The sequence below is a fragment of the Stegostoma tigrinum genome, chromosome 14 (genome assembly GCF_030684315.1).
Source record: "Stegostoma tigrinum isolate sSteTig4 chromosome 14, sSteTig4.hap1, whole genome shotgun sequence".
Classification (NCBI taxonomy): Eukaryota; Metazoa; Chordata; class Chondrichthyes; order Orectolobiformes; family Stegostomatidae; genus Stegostoma; species Stegostoma tigrinum.
This window is the reverse complement of record NC_081367.1, coordinates 62,316,742-62,337,440: the sequence shown is the minus strand read 5'-3', so window position 1 is coordinate 62,337,440 and position 20,699 is coordinate 62,316,742. Positions and strand designations below refer to the sequence as shown.

The 20,699-nt window shown below is 41.4% G+C and overlaps 1 protein-coding gene across 1 annotated transcript; it reads right to left on the bottom strand.

The window, feature by feature from the left end:
* Positions 1 to 2,794: 2,794 nt before the first annotated feature.
* On the bottom strand, positions 2,795 to 20,127 carry LOC125457642 (extracellular calcium-sensing receptor-like). Its single transcript, XM_048542167.1, has 8 exons — positions 19,970 to 20,127; positions 19,149 to 19,440; positions 14,579 to 15,323; positions 13,874 to 13,911; positions 13,463 to 13,471; positions 7,543 to 7,770; positions 6,284 to 6,407; positions 2,795 to 3,708 (listed from the first exon to the last, which is right to left on the bottom strand). Exons 1-8 carry the CDS (start codon positions 20,113 to 20,115, stop codon positions 2,795 to 2,797), a joined length of 2,496 nt encoding a protein of 831 aa, XP_048398124.1. The 5' UTR covers positions 20,116 to 20,127.
* Positions 20,128 to 20,699: the final 572 nt, after the last annotated feature.

Below are 20,699 nucleotides of genomic sequence, written 5' to 3'. Positions count from 1 at the left end.
ACCAATAGAGGGAAAAGTTGTGGTTATGATTTCTTGATAGGGACTTACTAACTGGAGGATACTAACTCTGTTTTAATCAATGTTGGAAGGTTGGTTGTAATCGAGAAAAGAAGAAAAAATGGATCTTTGTAGTGAAGAGGCAATAGCCTTATTGTATTATCATTAGACAATTACTCTGGAGATGCTGGTAATGTTCTGGAGAGCAGGGTATGAATCCCACCATGGTAGATCATGGATTTTGATTTCACCATCTGATGATTCAGTGATGACCACAAAACATCTGTCAAGTACTGGGAAAAGCCCATTTGCTTGAATAATATCCTTCAGCGTAGGCAATTGCCATCCTTACCTGGTCTAGCCTACACATGATTCCAGGACAGGACTGTGGTTGACCCTGAACTGCCTTTTGGGCAATTAGGGATGGGCAATAAACTCTGGCCTGGTCAATACCACCCACATCCCATGAATGAATATTAGACAAAATGAATATTACACTGATTCTCACAGCAGGCTCAACAGGCTGTAGGGCCCATGGTTGTTCATATTGCTCATGTTTTTGCTGTTCTTATGCTTTTGTTATGCAATAGACATGTTTGTCATTAATTGTAACCCCACTGCTAGACTAATGGTAATTACACATCTTCACAAATTACTGATTGGTCAGTTGCATAGCTTCCATTATCTAATTGGTCAACTGCCTGGCAAGATATTAAAAAAAATATATTTTTGCACGTTCCAACCATTATATTCAGCAGGACCTACTTATCTCTGGTCTTATCTGATTCCATTTGCGTTACTACACACTCTCACATACTCCCTGCTATCCAGTAAATTACAGACCTGAATAAATGGCATCATTCCGGTTTCAATTCTGTCACCTGTAGTGAGTTAAATTAACTCAATATGACTGCTACAATAGACTTCAAAATCACCTGACTAGCCAGGGACCCAAATGTTTTAAAGATAGAAAATAATTAACAACTCTATATTACATCTGATGCTCTTTGATATGCTTAAACTAAATCAACACACATCAATTGGTGGATTATCAAAATTATTTTATAATAATATAATTAAGCACACATGGATTCCATTACTAACTATTGAATATGGACAAAAACCCCATTGTCTAATACAAACAATAGTCACTGCATTATTTGTAATTACTCATTAGTGCTTAGAAATATTAGTTTGCTTTACTGCTCAACAATACCTGTTACAATTCTGTCAGTTATGCTGCCAATATGATTCATCCATTTACCAAATGTTTTTAAAAGACAAACACAAATCACAATGGTACAATATTATTTATAATGATCAATGTTATCAATGTGAAATATTATGATAATTAGCACCAATTTGAATGGGATATCAACAATCAACTAACTAAGCTGTCAAATTCTAGGTGATGTGATACATTCCAGGTCCAGTAGCTTTTCATCAGTTGAAAGAGTAATTAATGTTTTAGTAGGTTTTAATTATATCTGTTTTATGTTTCAAGTGTTTGACTAGTTCCTTGGTCAAGATGAAGCTTATTTTTGCCCCAGTACCATGGTCATTAATATACTTTGATGTCAAAGTATCAAGACTTCCATGTCAGGGATTCATTTGGCTCTGCAAATGAGTCTCTAGAAAATGAAATTGACCACTTTAAGATTCAAGGTCACAGATGTTGCCCTGAAGTGTCAATCTTTTCAAAAAATTGACATAGTTCTAACTAAAAATAACTACTCACCATTCAGAAAAGAACTTCCAGGTCTGTGACTCTGAAGAACTGGAAGCAGTTTGTCAGTCTGATTTTCCCAATTGGCATTTCTGACAGGAACAGTTACCAATCACATTTCTGTAGTGAGGAACTAATTATGTAATGTTTTTATGGGCACAATTCACATTTGACTCAATAGGCTTATTTAATTGTTGGGAAGAGTATCACTCCCAAACTTGCCTTTACACTGAACAAATATCCAGGAACTACACTAGGGTAGGAATCAGGAATGGAAAACCCTGGTGATTTATCCCTGCAGGTCTACAGATTCTGAGGTTGAATGTAGCACCTTCGTTGCTCTCCTAAAAGCAAAGATCTAACTCAGCACTGTCAGCTGATCAAGTATGAAACTTTCAGGGTTGTTTGCCATTATTAAGCTCTGTATGACCTCAGTAAGACATGAGGTAATTCAATTTTATTATTACCACTCGTCCTATATATTTTCTTTGGCCACTTTGGCCACTTATAGTTTTCTTGTTTTAAATTTATGATGAAAAAATGTATCCAGTGAACCATGTGGCAAATTCCTCTTTTAGAACATTCTTAGATATCTCTGCCTTTGAATGATAATTTTGTGCCAGCTCACTGCATCATTCTTTATCATGACTCCTGTTTCTCTCTCCCTGGCAAACACTGAAGTGGATATTTACTTGGTATTTTTGCCATTTCTCGACTAGTACTTGTGATATTATTTTGTCTATCCCTTAATGTCCTATTCTTTTCCCAGCCTTCCACTATTATTGATATGCTTATAAATTATTTTAAAAATTTGCCTGATAATTAAATTCCATAATTCAGATTTCACATATAATTTGTTTTATTGCAAATTTAATCCCTCAATAATTAATCTTCAATTTTTTAAAAACTTTGGCTTGCCATTATGTTGCATAACGTGTCAGCATAGGTAGATTAGTTATTTGAAATTCTGATAAAGCAATATACGGATAAGGTGGAGTATTGTACAGCATATAGTAAGATAATGGATATGCTTGGCTTATAGTCATTGTGGAACTGTTTAGTGAGTACTCCTTAAATCTTTTTTGAAGGCATTTTTCTCATCAGATTGCGTTTCGTATTTTTCTCTGGTTTGAACAAGATAATGTAGCATTTTGGGCCAAAAATGCAAAAAAGCAAACCAAAGCTGGATGACAAAATGGCAAAGATTTCAACTGCGACTGTATATTTGCCAGGTGAGCTTACATAGGCTGGAATGAAAGTTAACCACACTGCACAGAAGATGAGCATGCTAAAAGTTATTAGCTTTGCTTCATTAAAGTTGCCTGGCAACTTTCTTGCCAGAAAAGCTAGCACAAAACACAAGCATGCTAAAATACCAATGTAACCCAATACACAGTAGAAGGCTACTGGAGACCCAACATTACATTCCAGGATAACCTTTGAATTATGGTATTTTGCATAGTTTGTTGGGAAAGGGGGAGCTACAATAAGCCAGGTGATGCATATGACAATTTGGATGAAAGTACATGCACACACAATGGCCTTTTGTTGCACAGGCCCAAACCATTTCAACACATTCATTTGGGGAACAGTTGCCTTAAAGGCAATGAGCACAACGATAGTTTTTCCCAATATGCAGGATATGCAAAGGACGAATGTAATACCAAACACCGTGTGCCGCAGTACACATGACCAGACCGAAGGCTTGCCAATAAATGTAAGTGAGCACAAAAAACAAAGTACCAATGAAAATAGTAACAGAAAGCTTAACTCAGAGTTGTTTGCTTTGACTATGGGGGTATCTTTATGGTATAAAAATGTAGAAGCAATAATCAAAGTGATGCATGCTCCAAATAACGCGACCGTCATCAGGATAATTCCCATGGTATCTGCGAAGGAGAGAAACTCAAGTTCTTTCAGTATACAGCTTTGGCTGTCCTTACTTGACCAGTATTCCAGAGGACACTTCATGCATTCTAATGAATCTAGGAAAATGTAATCAGTGATAGATCCTGATTTAAGTTAGCTTTAGGTTTAAATTACATTATATATACATACATTAAAACAAGATGACAACCGAGGAGAAGATAGGATCACATGACGATAAAGGAGGGCACTTGTGCCTGGAGGCAGAGGATGTGAATGAGATCCTAAATAAGTAGTTTGCATTAGTTTTCACCGAGAAAAATGATACTAAGATTTATGTGGAGTATGCTGATATGCTACAGCATTTGGAAGGCAAGAAAAAGGTGGTGTTGAGTCTCTTGAAATACATTAAGGTGGATAAGTTCCCAAGGCCCAATAGTATCTACCCGGGTTATTAAGACAGACAAAAGAAGATATCGCTGGGGCCTTGACCAAGGTTTTTGTATCCTCATTAACCACTGGCAAAGTCCTGCAAGACTGGCGAGTAACTAATGTTGTTCCTCTGTTCAAGAGGGGAAATAGGGAAAATCCTGGAAACTATAGACTGTGAGTCTCACATCAGTGGTTGGGAAGCAATTGGAGAGAATTCATAGGGATAGGATTTACACACATCTGGAAGATCATGGCCAAATTAAGGACAGTCAACATGGTTTTGTGCAGGGAAGGTTAATTTTACAATTCATTGACTGAATTTCTCGAAGAGGTGGCAAAGATGACTGATGAGGGTAGAGCAGTGGATGTTGTCTCCATGGATTTAGTAAGGCTTTCGACAAGTTCCCTCATAGTAGACTCATCCAGAAGATTAAGATACATGGGATCCACAGTGACATGGCCGCATGGATTCAGAATTGACTTGCCTGTAGAAATCAGAGGGTAGTGGTGGAGGTCCATGCCTGGTAGTGTTTGACAGGATCCATACTGGGACCTCTGCTGTTTGTGATATATATGAATGGCTTGAATGAAAATGCAAATGGGTGGGTTAGAAAGTTTGCAGATGACAGAAAGATCAGTGGAGTTGTGGATAGCATAGAAGGTTGTCAAAGGGTACAGTGGGATACATGTGGTGTGGTGGCTCAGGGGTTAGCACTGCTGCCTTGGCGTGCCAGGGACACAGGTTTAATTCTAGCTTTGGGTCTGTGTGGAGTTTTCACATTCTCCCTGTGTCTGTGTGGGTTTCCTCTGGGTGCTCCGGTTTCATCCCCGAGTCTAAAGATTGCAAACTAGGTGGATTGGCCATGCTAGATTGCCCAGATTGCCCAGTGTAGGTTAGGTGGATTAGTTATGGGAAAGGCTGGGTTACAGAGATAGGGTAGGAGGGTGAGTCTGGCTGGAATGGTCTTCAGAGAATCACTGTGGACTTCGTGAGCTCAATAGCCCATTCCAACACTGTTGGGATTCTATGAAATGGCAGCTGGAGTTTAATTTGGGTTAACTGACAGGAGCTGCACTTTGGGAGATCAAATATTATGGAAAAGTATATAGTTAATGGCAGGGCCCTAAACAGCATTGATGTACAGAGGGATCTTGGGGTTCAAGTCCATAGCTCCTTGAAAGTGGCCACACATGTGAATAGGCTGATAAAGAAGGTATACAGCATGTTTGCCTTTATTGGTTGGGGACTTGAGTGCAAGAGTCAGCATGTCATTTTGCAACTTTATAAGACTTTGGTTAGGCAACATGTAGAGTATTATGTTCCGATCAGGTTGCCACATTACAGGAAGGACATGGAGGATTTGCAGTAGAAGAAGCTTACCAGGACGTTGCCTGAGCTAGAGGGTATGAGTGGTAAGGGGAGGCTAGGAAAACTCAGATTGTTTTCTCTGTAACGGTGGAGGGGAGACGTAATAGGAGTCAAAAGAATTTTGAGATGCTCAGATAGAGCTGCTGGCCAGAATCTTCTTCCCAGAGTTGATTTATCTAAAACTAGGGGCATGCTTTCACGGTAAGAAAGAGAAAGAACAAAGGAGATGAAAGGGGCAGGTTTTTTACACAGAGAGTGGTAACACTCTGGAGCATGCTGCCAGGGAAGGCAGTGGAGGCAGATATAGTAGGGGCTTTTAAGAGACTTTTAGATAAGCACATGAATATTCAAGGAATGGAGGGTTATGAACCAAGGGCTGGCAGAAGGGATTAGTTTAATTTGGTTTCATTTTCAGCAAAAAATCATGGGCCAAAGGGCCTGTTTCTGTGCTGTATTGTCCTATGTTCTAAATTATTCCTTGAATCAAAGAATCTTGCAGTACAGAAATAAGCTGCTCTGTGCACTATTCGCCTGCCAGCTCTTTGTGAATTGCATCTCCATACTCTCGTCCTTTTTATTTTTTCAAACATATGTCCAATTATCTTTTGAAAGTTGAATCTGCATCCATCAGTCTAATTAAGCAGATCATTCCAGATCAGATAAAATGATTTTCTCCTAATTTTCTCTCTGTTTACTTCTTTAGCCCTTGCCTTAACTCTGTGGCCAAACCCTAACACTCCTTACTGTGGGAACAGTTTCCCTTTATCTAATCCCTTCACAACCTTCTTGCATTAATATATTAATTCTGCATTTCAAATTCTATTGTTTAGTAAAAAGTAGGCACTTTTAAAAAGAAACATTTTCTATTAAATGGTAAAATGACATTTGCTGACCTGTTGTATTGGTGACTTCACCTTCAGAACATGGTAAGCAGTCAAAGCAGCAAGTGTGTTGTCCATTTTGCACAGCTTTCCTTGAACCAGGTGGGCAGCTTTCACTGCATACAGACTGTGGTACCTTCATAATGGCAGTAAAAATAAAATTAATATTTTAAGGATAAAAATTCATTCAAAGGGGAAGGTGTCATAATATTTATATTGTACAGCCTATATCAGGAATCTTCTCTAACTTCCAGATGTGGGGCTTCGCACTATTCCCATCAGCAGCCCTTGCATTGAAGTAATTGATGAGCGTCAATACAATTGATGGTTCACAACGTGTACCCGTAGTGGAGGGAATATCTGTTTAAGGTGGTAGATTAGATATTAATCAAGTGTTCTGCCTTGTGCACCGATCTTCAGTACCGCTGCCAGAATGCTGCCATTGCCTATAGATATTGCTGTGTTCTGTGCCTTCAGTAAGTGAATCAAATCTGCTGAAGATTGGCACCTGTAATAATTCGAAGGACTCTGAGGTAAATGAACCACTTGGCACTTCTTGCTGAAGATGACTGCAAAGGTTTCAGATTTCTTTTTTAAATGATATGTCAGGGTGCCCCGTCATTTTGACTAAGAACACTTGTAGAGGTTTCTCATCTTGTTATTTCAATGTGACAGGATTAGCAAATATTGATCTGATCCACTGGTTTTTGGATTTCTAAGACCTATCTATTACTCACCACCTTTGCTGCTTAATACGAAAATGACTGTGTTGCAGTTTCACAAGACTGGCATCTCATTTTTGTCAGGAATGCCTGATACCATACCTGGCATGTTATTTTGTGCCATTAAATGAACGAGGTTAATTCCCTGGTTTGTTGATAATGGTGCCATGAGGAACATGCAGTGTTCTAAGTTTATTGATTTGGCTCAACACAATTCTGCTGCTACTGCTGCAGGTGACACACAGCATCTTGTGGATGCCCAATCGGAGATTTCAGACGTTGGAAGCAAACTTGGGAATAATTTTCAAAAAGGAATTAGATAAATGCATGAAAGAAGGTCATTACACTGTATAGGGGATGAGCAGAGGAGTGGTAATAATTGAGCAAATTTTCAAAGAAACAACACAAATACAATGGTTCAAATGTTTTCCCATTTGTGTAGATTAACTTGATTTCCATTACCCTTTATATGAAGAAATATTTTGTGACATCATCTGTGAATGACCTAACAGCAAAATAACTAATGAAACAAAGAAACACTGATCTTACCTTTCTTTTGTTTCCATGCCATATAATACTGTCTTCTTTTATCATAAACATTTTCCCAGCTGGGGCAGATACATCGAAATAACCAACTGTTACATGTTCAACTGAACCATTCTGTTTCATCTGCCAGTTTATAATATCATACGATGCAGTGGGATCTCCATTTGAATCAAAATATATGTGCTCATCAATGCGATTGGTAAATCTTACTTCTTTTAAATGCTGAAATAGCTTAGAGGAGTGATTGGAAAGCAGTGTTTAGTTATTCAAAATAATTCAAAGGCATGTTAATGCATTCATTAAACTACTGAAATAGCATAATCCACTTGTAGATTCAAAAGGTGCCTATTGCAGTAGTAACAATAATTTGCATGCACATGGCACTTTTCCTGAAGCGAAGTGGGTGGCTTGGTGGATCAATGGTTAGCACTGCTGCTTCACAGTGTCAGGGACCTGGGGTTGATTCCACCCTTCGGTGGCTGTCTGTCTGGAGTTTACACACTCTCCCCATGTCTGTGTGGGTTTTGTCCGGGTGATCCAGTTTCCTCCCACAGTCCAAAGCTGTGCAGGGTAGGTGGATTGGCCATGCTAAAAATTTCCCATAGTGTTCAGGGATGTGTAGGTTAGGTGGGTTATAGGGGAATGGATCTGGGTGGGATGCTTTGAGGGTCAGTGTGGACTTGTTGGGCCAAATGGCCTGCTTCTACACTGTAGTGATTATATGATTTGTGAAACATCTCAAAATGTTTTTCAGCAAGGCGTTTGATAAGGTTCCCCACAGTAGGCTATTGTACAAAATGTGGAGGAATGGGATTGTGGGAGATAAAGCAGTTTGGATCAGAAATTGGTTTGCTCAAAGAAGACAGAGGGTGGTCGTTGATGGGAAATGTTCATCCTGGAGACCAGTTACTAGTGGTGTACCGCAAGGGTCGGTGTTGGGTCCACTGCTGTTTGTCATTTTTATAAATGACCTGGATGAGGGCGTAGAAGGATGGGTTAGTAAATTTGCAGACAACACTAAGGTCGGTGGAGTTGTGGATAGTGACGAAGGATGCTATAGGTTGCAGAGAAACATAGATAAGCTGCAGAGTTGGGCTGAGAGGTGGCAGATAGAGTTTAATGCAGACAAGTGTGAGGTGATGCACTTTGGTAGGGGTAACTGGAAGGCAAAGTACTGGGCTAATGGTAAGATTCTTGGTAGTGTAGATGAGCAGAGAGATCTCAGTGTCCATGTACACAGATGCTTGAAAGTTGCCACCCAGGTTGACAGGGCTGTTAAGAAAGCATACAGTGTTTTAGCTTTTATTAATAGAGGGATCGAGTTCCGGAACCAAGAGGTTATGTTGCAGCTGTACAAAACTCTGATGCGGTCGCACTTGGAGTATTGCGTACAGTTTTGGTCACCGCATTATAAGAAGGATGTGGAAGCTTTGGAAAGGGTGCAGAGGAGATTTACTAGGATGTTGCCTGGTATGGAGGGAGGGTCTTATGAGGAAAGGCTGAAGGACTTGAGGCTATTTTCGTTTGAGAGAAGAAGGTTGAGAGGTGACTTAATTGAAACATATAAAATAATCAGAGGGTTAGATAGGGTGGATAGGGAGAGCCTTTTTCCTAGGATGGTGACGGCGAGCACGAGGGGGTATAGCTTTAAATTGAGGGGTGAAAAATATAGGACAGATGTCAGAGGTAGTTTCTTTACTCAGAGAGTAGTAAGGGAATGGAACGCTTTGCCTGCAATGGTAGTTGATTCGCCAACTTTAAGTACATTTAAGTCGTCATTGGACAAGCATATGGATGTACATGGAATAATGTAGGTTAGATGGGCTTCAGATCAGTATGACAGGTCGGCACAACATTGAGGGCCAAAGCTGTAATGTTCTATGTTCTATGTTTCACAGGATAATTCACAGAGCCATACAGCACAGAAAGAGACCCTTTGGCCTAATTTGTCCATGCCAACCAGGTTTCCCAAACTGAACTATTCCAATTTGGTCCATATTTCTCTGAACCTTTCCTGTTTATGTACATGCCCAGATATCTTTTTAACGCTGTAACTGTACCCACCTCTACCATATAGCCTTGCAGCTCATTCCATAAATGAACCACCCTCTGTGTGAAAATGTTATCCCATTTCAGGCACAAAATTTAAGGTCCCTTTTAATTATTTTCCCTCTCACCTTATCATATGCCCTTTAGTTTTGAACTCCCCTACTCTCAGGAAAGGATCTTTGCTCTTCACCTTATCTATGTCCCTTATGATTTTAGAAAGGTCTATTCGGTCACCCTTCAACTTCCTATGCTCCAGTGATAAAAGTCCCAGCCTGTCCAGCCTTTCATTACAACTGAGATCCTCCAGTCCCATTAACATCATTGTAAATCTTTTCTCCACCTATTTCAGTTTGGTGACCAGAACTATATACAATACCTCAAAGGTGCCCTCACCAATGTCTGTACAGCCTCAACATGAAGTCCCAACTCTGATGCTCAATGCTCTGAAAAATGAAAGCAAATGTATCAAATGCCTTTTTCATCACCCTGTCGAAATGTGAAGGCAATTTCAAGGAACTATGCACCTGAACCCTTAGGTCTGTCTGTTTGACAGCACACACCAGTGCCTTTCCACAAACCTGCCTTGGTTTGTCTTACTAAATTGCAACACATTGTGTTATCTAAATTAAACTCCATCTGCCAATTTTCAGACATTTGCCCAACTGTTCTCGATCCTGTTGTTCTCTTAGATACTCTTCTTCACAATCAATTTTGGTGCCATCTGCAAACCTACTAACCATGGCTCTGAAATTCTCATCCAAGGTATAAATGACAAACAACAGTAGTTCCCACACCAATCCATGTGGAAAATTACGTGCCAAAGGTCTCCAATCTGAAAAATAACCCTCCACTACCACCCTCTGTCTCGTACCATCAAATGAATTTTGTAACCTTTTGACTAGCTTTCCCTCGATCCCATGTGAACTAAATTTACTAACCTTTATAACATGAAGAACCTCATTAATGCCTTTGCTAGCATTCAAAATTTGACACAATTACATGTTGGGATAATAGATTTCTGACCTAAACACACTGGTTTACAGGGGTGTCTTAAGTGTGGACATGAAGACAGAAAGGCAAACAGATTTAGGGAGAGAAGGACAGAGCTTCGGAGGACTTGTTCACCAATTTATGCATTGTTTCTCCCTGCACTGGCATTCTGAACACAGAATTTCTATGATGAAAGCTACTGTATACTGCAAATGCAGGTTTACAACAGGTATCTTCTTGCCCATCACCTCTGCCCATCCTGCATAATTTACATTTTCTCTGGCAACCAAAGGCTTTAACTTGCGCAGGTTTCTGGTTTCCATGTTGTGGCTCACTCTTCAGTGTTTTAACCAACTATTCATTCAGTGCATAAGTCTGTGAATTTTGACAGTCTTGTCACTGACATATTTGAAAGCGACGCAATTCCATCAGAAACAAAGAGAACCCTGGAGAAACTCAGTATGCCTGGCACCACCTGCGGAGGTAGAAGCCGTGTCAATGTTTTGAGTCTGGTATAACTTCTGTGGCATTTTGCTTATTATCGATATCTGAGCATAGCTCATTCCTTTCACCATACACCGGATAGAAAACAAGGCCGATACTTACATCTTCCTAATCTCTGAGTTTTCAATAAATTGCTAGTGCCGTGCTGCCATTCTTTTCAAGCAACACGAGCCAGAAATTAGTGTTTCAGTTCTCCAAAAGAAACAAAATAGAATGGTGATTGAGATAACAAAGCGTAGAGCTGGATGAACACAGCAGGCCAAGCAGCATCTTAGGAGCACAAAAGCTGACGTTTTGAGTCTACAGCCTTCATCAGAAAAGGGGAATGAGGAGACGGTTCTGAAATAAATAGTCAGAGAGTGGGAGGTGGATCAAAGGTGGATAGAGGAGAAGATAGGTGGACAGGAGACAGACGAGTGGAAGAGGCGTGAATGGAGCCTGTAGAGGTGAGTGTAGTTGGGGAGGTAGGGAGGGGATAGGTCAGTCCAGGGAGGATAGACAGGTCAAGGGGGTGGAATGAGGTTAGTAGGAAGGAAATGGGAGTGCGGCTTGAGGTGGGAGGAGGGGATAGGTGAGAAGAAGAACAGGTTAGGTTGGTGGGGACGAGCTGGGCTGGTTTTGGGATGCAGTGGGGGGAGGGGAGACTTTGAAGCTTGTGAAATCCACATTGATACCATTGGGCAGCAGGGTTCCCAAGCGGAATATGAGTTGCTGTTCCTGCAACCTTCAGGTGGCATCATTGTGGCATTGCAGGAGGCCCAGGATGGACGTGTCGTCTAAGGAATGCGAGGAGGGAGTTGAAATGGTTCGTGACTGGGAGGCGCAGTTGTTCAGTGAGAGCCAAGATAGGTGTTCTGCAAAGCAGTCCGCAAGCCTCCGCGTGGTTTCACCAATGTAGAGGAGGCAACATCTAGAACAGCAGGTGCGGTACACCACATTGGCAGATGTGCAGGTGAACATCTGCTTGATGTGGAAACTCTTCTTGGGGCCTGGAATGGGGGTGAGCGAGCAGGTATGGGGGCAGTTGTAGCACTTCCTGCGGTTGCAGGGGAAAGTGCCAGGTGTGGTGGGGTAGGAGGGGAGTCTGTAGGGCACAAGGGAGTCATGGAAAGAGTGGTCCCTCCAGAAAGTGGACAAGGGTGGGGAGGGAAAAATGTCTTTTGTGGTGGGGTCGGATTGCAGATGGTGGAAGTGTTGGAGGATGATGCGTTGGATCCAGAGGTTGGTGGGGTAGTATGTGAGGGTGAGGGAGGTTCTCTTTTGGCCGTTATTGCAGGGACAGGGTGTGAGGGATGAGTTGCAGGAAATGAGGGAGACACGGTCGAGGGCGTTCTCGACCACTGCGGGGTTGGGGGGTTGGGAGGGAAGTTGTGGTCCTTGAAAAACAAGGACATCTGAGATGTACGGGAGTGGAATGCCTCATCCTTGGGGCAGATGCGGCAGAGGCGAAGGAATTGGGAATAGGGGCTGGCATTTTTGCAGGAAGGTGGGTGGGAAGAGGTAGCTGTGGGAGTTGGTGGGCTTGAAATGGATATCAGTTTCTAGGTGATTGCCTGAGATGAACACAGAGAGGTCCAGGAAGGTGAGGGAGGTGTTAGAGATAGTCCAGGTGAACTTGAGTTTGGGGTGGAAGGTGTTGGTGAAGTCTATGAACTGTTCGAGCTCCTCGTGGGAGCATGAGGCGGTGCCAATACAGTCATCAATATAAGAGAGGAAGAGGTGGGGTTTAGGGCCAGTGTAGGTATGGAAGAGGGATTGTTCCACGTAACCTACAAAGAGGCAGGCATAGCTTGGGCCCATGTGAGTACCCATGGCCACCCCCTTTGTCTGTAGGAAGTGGGAGGAATCAGAAGAGAAGTTGTTGAGATTAAGGATGAGTTTGCCTTGGTGGATGAGGGTGTCGGTGGAGGGGGACTGGTCAGGCCTGCGGTACAGGAAGAAGCGGAGGGCCTTTAGGCTATCTGCATGGGAAATGCAGGTGTATAGGGACTGGACGTCCATAGTAAAAATGAGGTGTTGGGGATCAGGGAATTGGAAGTTCTGGAGGAAGTGGAGGACTTGGGTGGTGTCACAGATGTAGGTAGGGAGTTCCCGGACCAAGGTGGAGAAAATGGAGTCCAGATAGGTGGAGATGAGTTTGGTGGTGCAGGAGCAGGCAGAGACAATGGAGAGCAGACCACTCTCTCCAGGACTCCCTGGTCCGCTCCACACTCCCTTCCATCCCCACCACTCCTGTCACTTACCCCTGCATCCACAGGGAGTGCTACACTTGCCCCCACACCTCCTCTCTCACCCATATCCCAGGACCCAAGAAGATATTTCACATCAAGCAGATGTTCACCTGCACATCTGCCAATGTGGTATACTGCATGCGCTGTACCCGTTGTGGCTTCCTCTACATCAGGAAAATCAAGCGGAGGCTTAGGGACCACGTTGCAGAACACCTACACTCGGTTTGCAATCAACAACTGCACCTCGCAGTTGTGAACCATTTCAACTCCCCCTTGCATTCCTGTGATGACATGTCCATCCTGGGCCTCCTGCAGTGCCACAGCGATACCACCCGGAGTTTGCAGGAACAGCAATTCATATTCCACTTGGGAACCCTGCAGCCCAATGGTATCAATGTGGATTTCACAAGCTTCAAAATCTCCCCTCCCCGCACTGCATCCCAAAACCAGCCCAGCTCATCCCCGTCTACCTAATCCGGTCTTCCTCTCACCTATCCCCTCATCCCACTTCAAGCTGCACCTCCATTTCCTACCTCCTAGCCTCATCCTGCCCCCTCAACCTGTCCATCCTCCCCGAATTGACATATCCCCTCCCTACCTCACCACCTACACTAACCTCTACAGGCTCCATCCCTGTTCCTTTAACTTGTCTGTCTCCTCTCTACCTATCTTCTCCTCTGTCGATTTTTGATCCACCCCTTCCTATTTATTCCAGAACCCTCTCCCCATCCCCCTCTCTGATGAAGAGTCCAGGCCCGAAACGTCAGCTTTTGTGCTCCTAAGATGCTGCTTGGCCTGTTGTGTTCATCCAGCTTCACACTTTGTTATCTCGGATTCTCCAGCATCTGCAGTTCCCATTATATCTGGTTTGACCAGGGCAGGCAGGTTTCTGGATTTTGGGAATGAGATAGAAGCAAGTGGTGTGGGGTTGGGGAACAATAAGGTTGGAGGCTGAGGGTGGGAGTTCACCTGAGGTGATGAGGTTGTGGATGGTGACTAGTACGGATGCCCGTTCTTTTTTGTATGGTGTTGAGACATCGACAAGGAGATTTATTTAATTGTAAACGTTGAAATGGAATAGTTTTTAATTATAATTTGCAATGAATCACCCTATCGATGCAATTCAACGAGAACGGTTTAAATATCTGCATATTTCTGATCGGCATTACATCAAGTATTTGATACAATACTCATTTCTCTTACCTGCCATGGTTCGATATTCGAAACATTAGCGCAGAGATAGGCTCCCAGTAGTTCATCTTCACAAAATAGCAAACTGTGGAGTGCATGAGCTATGGCGTAGACTGCTTTGTAGACATTATAGGAAACTCTCAACTGAGTTACATCAAAGAATGAATTATTCACCTTTTGTAAGTTTTCACGCCCTGTGCATCGCTTGGTGAATACGGAGCTGTCATTGTTAAACGTGCAACCAAATATTGTTTCCCAGAAAACATTCACAAAATCGAATGTGGAATGAATTGAAGGGCGTAGACTCATAAGAAAGTTTTTCAACTTCGGGATTGCCATTTTGCGACTTGCAAATCCAATTGTTCCACCGAGAGACTTGAAATTGTCCCTTGTGGAGGGTCTTGCCGCAGTAATCCACGCTTCACTGGCTATCCACTGAATGCCAGTGATATTCTGACGGACAACTTCGTTCAGCAACGGGTAAAGGTCACCCTCGGAAGCAAAAGCCAAGATAACTTTTGCAGTCGACATTTTTATGGTGTCTACAATCTTGAGTATTCTTTCTTTAGAATATGTTCTGAGAATCGTTTCTGAGAAAGCGATACAGATTCCAGATCGCTGAACGAGCTCGCTGAACGCTTGAATTCCATACCGGCCATACTCGTTATCGCCTCCAATGGTCCCGATCCACGTCCAACCGAAATGTTCCACAAACTGAGCTAAAGCTTTGGCCTGAAACAAATCGCTCGGTACTGTTCTGAAAAACGTAGGAAATTCTCGTTTGTTGCTCAGACACGCACAGGTAGAGAAATAGCTGACCTGCGATGATTTGAATAAAAATGAAATTCAATGACCTATATTAAGAATTTACATAGCCTTCTTATAAGCGTGGAGCCGGCTACAAGGTGAGGTCGCTGAGGCGTAATGGGAATTTCGATCAAGACATAAAGCTAACACGAATTTGTACTGAGATAATAAAATGTGAGGCTGGATGAACACAGCAGGCCCAGCAGCATCTCAGGAGCACAAAAGCTGACGCTTCGGGCCTACCCCCTTCATCAGAGAGGGGGATGGGGTGAGGGTTCTGGAACTTCTTCAGGTTAGGCATCCCTGGAAGAGGCTTCGCAGTGAGGTTAAAATTGTATCAGTGATAATGGGAACTGCAGATGCTGGAGAATCCAAGATAATAAAATGTGAGGCTGGATGATTGACTGGATGAGGTAAGAGTGGAAACACGCTTCGGTGAAATAAACATTGAGAGTTGGGACGAATGACCAACAAGAGGGTTTCTTTTAAAAGATGGGTAAAGTAAGTTCACAGTACCTGTAATAAACTGCGACAGACTTAAGAGAAATCCAAACCTGCTTCCGGATGGGACTGAGATCAAGAGATAGGTACCTCACTAAATAGGAGCCATAGAATCCCTACACTGACCATTGATAGACCATTGGCTCAACAACTCTGCATCGACGTTCCTAAGACTGTCCAACTCAGACCCTTCCTCCCAGTAACCCTCCATGGGATTTTTATCCAGGCTAACCCAAATAGACTGCACAGCCCTGGACACTACGGGCAATTCAGCATAGTCAATCCACCTAACGTGTATATCTTCAGACTGTGGGAGGAAACCTCCATAGACACCGGGAGCGTGTACAAACTCCCCACAGACAGTTGCCCAAGGCTGGAACTGAATCCCTGGCACCTTGAGGTGCCGGTGCTAACAACTGAACTATGATGTCGCCCCCGGACAAAGTTGCCACCCGGAAAACCTAAGTCAAGGCAATGTTTCATTGTTCACAACTGCATTATTTCTGTATTTATTAGGCGTTTTGGATGAAATGGTTCCTTGCAAAGGAGTGGGAATTCCATGCAATTTGATGTTTGAAGTTGGTAATCGAGGTCTTTTCTATCATGAGCTTAATCGATCTGAAATTAAGGAGGTCTCCCTTTGGGCTCACACTCCATGGCCCAATATTGCAGTATTCACTGTGCCCAGCACATCCAAAAGTCATAAGCCCAGGAAGAGTAATACTCTATGATGTTAAGACACAAAATAGATGCCAACAGAACAGTTGATTTAAGTGTTGTTTGTAAGGTGTAATATACACCCATGCCACTCTCCCCATGTAAAATCTACCTCAGATACATCACATACACATCATGTTGCTCTCAATGTCCAACAGTTTTACACTCTAAAATTCAAATTCCATGTGTGAGTGCCTGTGATTGGGTGTCTGCGCCTAAACCAATTGTGCAATGGTGCATATCAAGGTGCAAAATTACAACCTCTGTAATTGTGACTGTGGTAAGTTTTCCCTCCTCACTCTATTCAACCTATCTATAATTTCTGATGCCGCTAACCAATAATCTGCCTCCATCGCCTCTCTTCTAACATTCACTCTAGTGGTGACCATCCTAGGCTGATGCTATTTTTATCTATCTGATGGCAGTCAGACAATCACTCGCAATAATTGCTTTTCCAGATGAAATTCTCCAACCACCTTTCCTTGGTCTCCTCCTATTTATCATCTACTTTCCGCCCTTTAGCAATATCATCCATAAACATGTCGGTTCCCACTCATATTCTGGCCTGCCCTAACTCGTCATTATGTCACTTGACCCATGCAATGATTTAATCCTGATTATGCAACAATCATTACTAGGTAAGTAGAAATTACCTCCAACTAAGTATTGGAAAGGCAGGAGTCATTGTCTTTGGCCACTATTATAAATGTCTTACCCAGCTAATAACTCTATCATTTCCCAAGCAACAAACTGAGCCAATCCAACAACATGCATCATATTTGACATGAAGATGAAGTTCTGAACACATATCCATTCTTTCACCCACATCACCTACTCTTCCCTTTTATGAAATTACACAACCGTGTTCCATGCCCCAACCACTCTGCTGCTGATGCTGTCACCAATTGTTACCTCTAGCTTTGAACATTCTAATGTCTTACACAGGCTTCTGATCTTCCATCTTCCAGATTGAAATTCAAAACTCTGCTGCCCATATCCAAAATGTACAGAAATATTCACTCATTGCCTCTGCGTTTGTAGTCTGTCAGTGTCTCACTTTTAACATCCTCAGCTTTGTTTTCAAATCTCTGAATGTGCTCAGTTTTCTCTGCTTCCAGCTCTGGAACAAAACATTCCAAATCTTCATGCTCTTCTTTGACCAGAATGCATCCAGAATTTCCTTTGCTCCATCTGAAGTGGACATATATAACTTTGCATAAAGATCTGGAATTCAGTCCCTGAACCTTTCATGTAACACTCTCCCGTCATTTAAGATGTACCTGAAATTTACCTCTTTGAACAAAATTTTCATTACCTTTCTAATCAGTGTAAAAATCTAAGATGACTGTCTTGAGAAATACTACTGGAGGTACGAAACTTTGCACCAGATGTTAAACTAACCTTAATCTGCCCTCTCATTGGGACATAAGAGTTGCATTGCATTTTATCAATGAACGACAGTGGAATTATCTCAGAATCCTGTCAAATCATTATCCCTTAATCAATATCATTAAAACAGATTTGTTTTGCCATTATCATCTTGCTATTTTAGAAGCTGGTTGTGTGCAAATTGCCTGATGTGTCCCTAGTTTCAACAATAACTACACTTCAAGTGTACTTCACTAACTGAAAAGAATTTGAGGCATCTTGAGGTCCTAAAGGGCACTGTATGATGACAATATTTCATTAAGTGACCCAGCGTCAAAAAAAATGTTGCTGTGAGGTGGTTTGGACAGTTTCAAGTCAGTAAATGGAGTGTATAAACACATTTGCTTCAATAAACCTTTCTTTTGAATAACTTCACTTCCAAAAGTTCCAGATTCATGCCTAAAGTAATTGACAACAATAATTACCTCATAGCGTAAGTCATAAGAGCATAGAGCCAGTAAGTTATTTTATCAGTTGTGAGCCCTTTAAATTTGCTATTCAGCTTTGCCTCTCTCCTGATATTTCTGGATAGATGTAGACATTTTTTCTTTTTAAGTATATGTCTAATTTTCATTCGACAGTCACCATTCAAGCTGTTTCTACTACATTTTCAAGTAATGTATGCCAGATCATAAAATTCTGCAGAAAAATATAAACTTCCTACCTGCTATCTCATGTTTTTGTCAATTACCTGAAATGTGTTCCTGTTGATTGTCAGTCACACTATCAGTTTTTCACTACCTGCTTTATTGACAGTAATGCATACTATTTCCATACCCATCCAGATGTTTTGTTTAGATCTTTTGGTGCAAGAATCAAGAAGAAGGGTGCAGGAGTTTGGGAAGTATGGAGGAAGATTGCAGGCATGGGAGAAGTTTTAAAATGAGGTCTAGACTATTTATGACATTATCAGAAGGCACCTTTTCGATGATTGGTTGTGTAAATCAGGAATTCACTCCCAAAAGGTTACTGAAGAGAGGGGGCTATCGAAAAGTTTAAAACCTAAGATTGGTGGATTTCTGTTAGAAAAGACTGAAACCAAAATACTGCCTAGTCATGATCTGATTGAATGGTGGAATGGGAAATTACTTGGCCCCATGTTATGATGAATGGTGGATTTCATAACAAGCTAACATTGTATTAATCCCACTGAGTTATTTCTGAAAAAATGTTTTTATTGAGTTGCCTTACCATCGAAATACCAAATGATGTGACTGCCCTTGCTATGGCAATTGACTGCGATGATCCAGACTCCCCAATGATGGCTGGAATAGGAGAACCTTCTTTGCAATTAAGCTCTGGAATGTTTTTTTCTTGTCCATTTATTAATGCCAGGGCTGCTTTGAGAGCCTGAGATGGTGAGGCACAGGAATCATGAATCCTGTAGCCTAGTGTGACATTTGGAAGTATCCTTGAATCCTGGTTAATCTCATTTATTGCGAAGATCATGACCTGTGTCCATCGAAATGCTCTGAGATCAAAACTGCAGGATAACAGTGATAGAACATCATATAATTTTATTGCAAACTTTACACAATTTGGATTGACAACAGTGACTCTGAGGGAATTGATAGAACACAGATAACAGAGATAGCAAATGCAGTTTAATAAAACAAAGGAGACTCTGCCACTTACTGATTCCATAGAAAAGGAAAGCAAAAAGATTAAAATGATTCTCAACATTGAAATACTTTAAGTTGAACATGATATCTAAACAGTCACATTGGTATGGGTCATAAATATATATGTGCACAAGTAAATCTGATAACATTAAACCTTTCTAAAATTTAACAATTTCTGGGACATAATCTAGATCCTACTGTCTGCAGAGTCCCAATGAATTTGAGAATATAAGGGAATGAAACAGGTTACAAATATACTTATTACATCTAAACAACACAAAAATAAATGCTCAAGATTGACAGGAAAATAAAATGTGTTACTTATTAACTGTTTCATTCATCTCAGCTCTGAACTTTGAAATTAACCACAAAGCCTAAACAGAATCTCACCTGGCACACTCTGAAGATGGTGGTTGAGTTGTAAAAGAATTATTTATTTCCAATTCTTTATTATAGATGGGAAAAATTCCTCCAATAATAATGTCTCCATCTTCATAGAGACCTGGCAAATAAAACTCTCCAAGAAGTTTACACATTGAGCCACCTGCTCCCAGTAAAGGGATAACAATACAAACTACCCAGAGAAACACGTAATACATTACAGTGTGTAACAAGGCACCAGATGTAGTGTGTTACAGTATGGAAAGGAGATTAATGTGTCTTTTATTACATTTGATGAAGTCTACAAGGTTGATTACCCAATTTTATTGTGCTGCAAAAATCTCTAGAAATCCCCAAAGAAATAATGTTTTTAGTTTACATTAATCTTTGAAAGGTGAGGGTGTAACAAACATTCACAATTCAGTCTCTCAATTGAGGTTCTCACCTGGGATACACATGCAGAAAACAGATCAAAGCATACCCAATTAATGCAAGTAATCAGTTTTGATTAATAATGTTAGACTGAATCTAATTAATGTTCAACAATGTTCTGCAAATCTATTCTATATTTTAGGAAACGCTTATGTCTTGATTTTAATTGATGAATATTTGTTTTGACTAAGTTATAGCATTCTGACCTCTGCATTATCTGGCGGTAGGGAATTTTCAGCGTCTGCACAAACACTTGAATTTGTTACGAAGTCGAAATTGAATTTAAAACTGAAGATTGTTGAGGTGG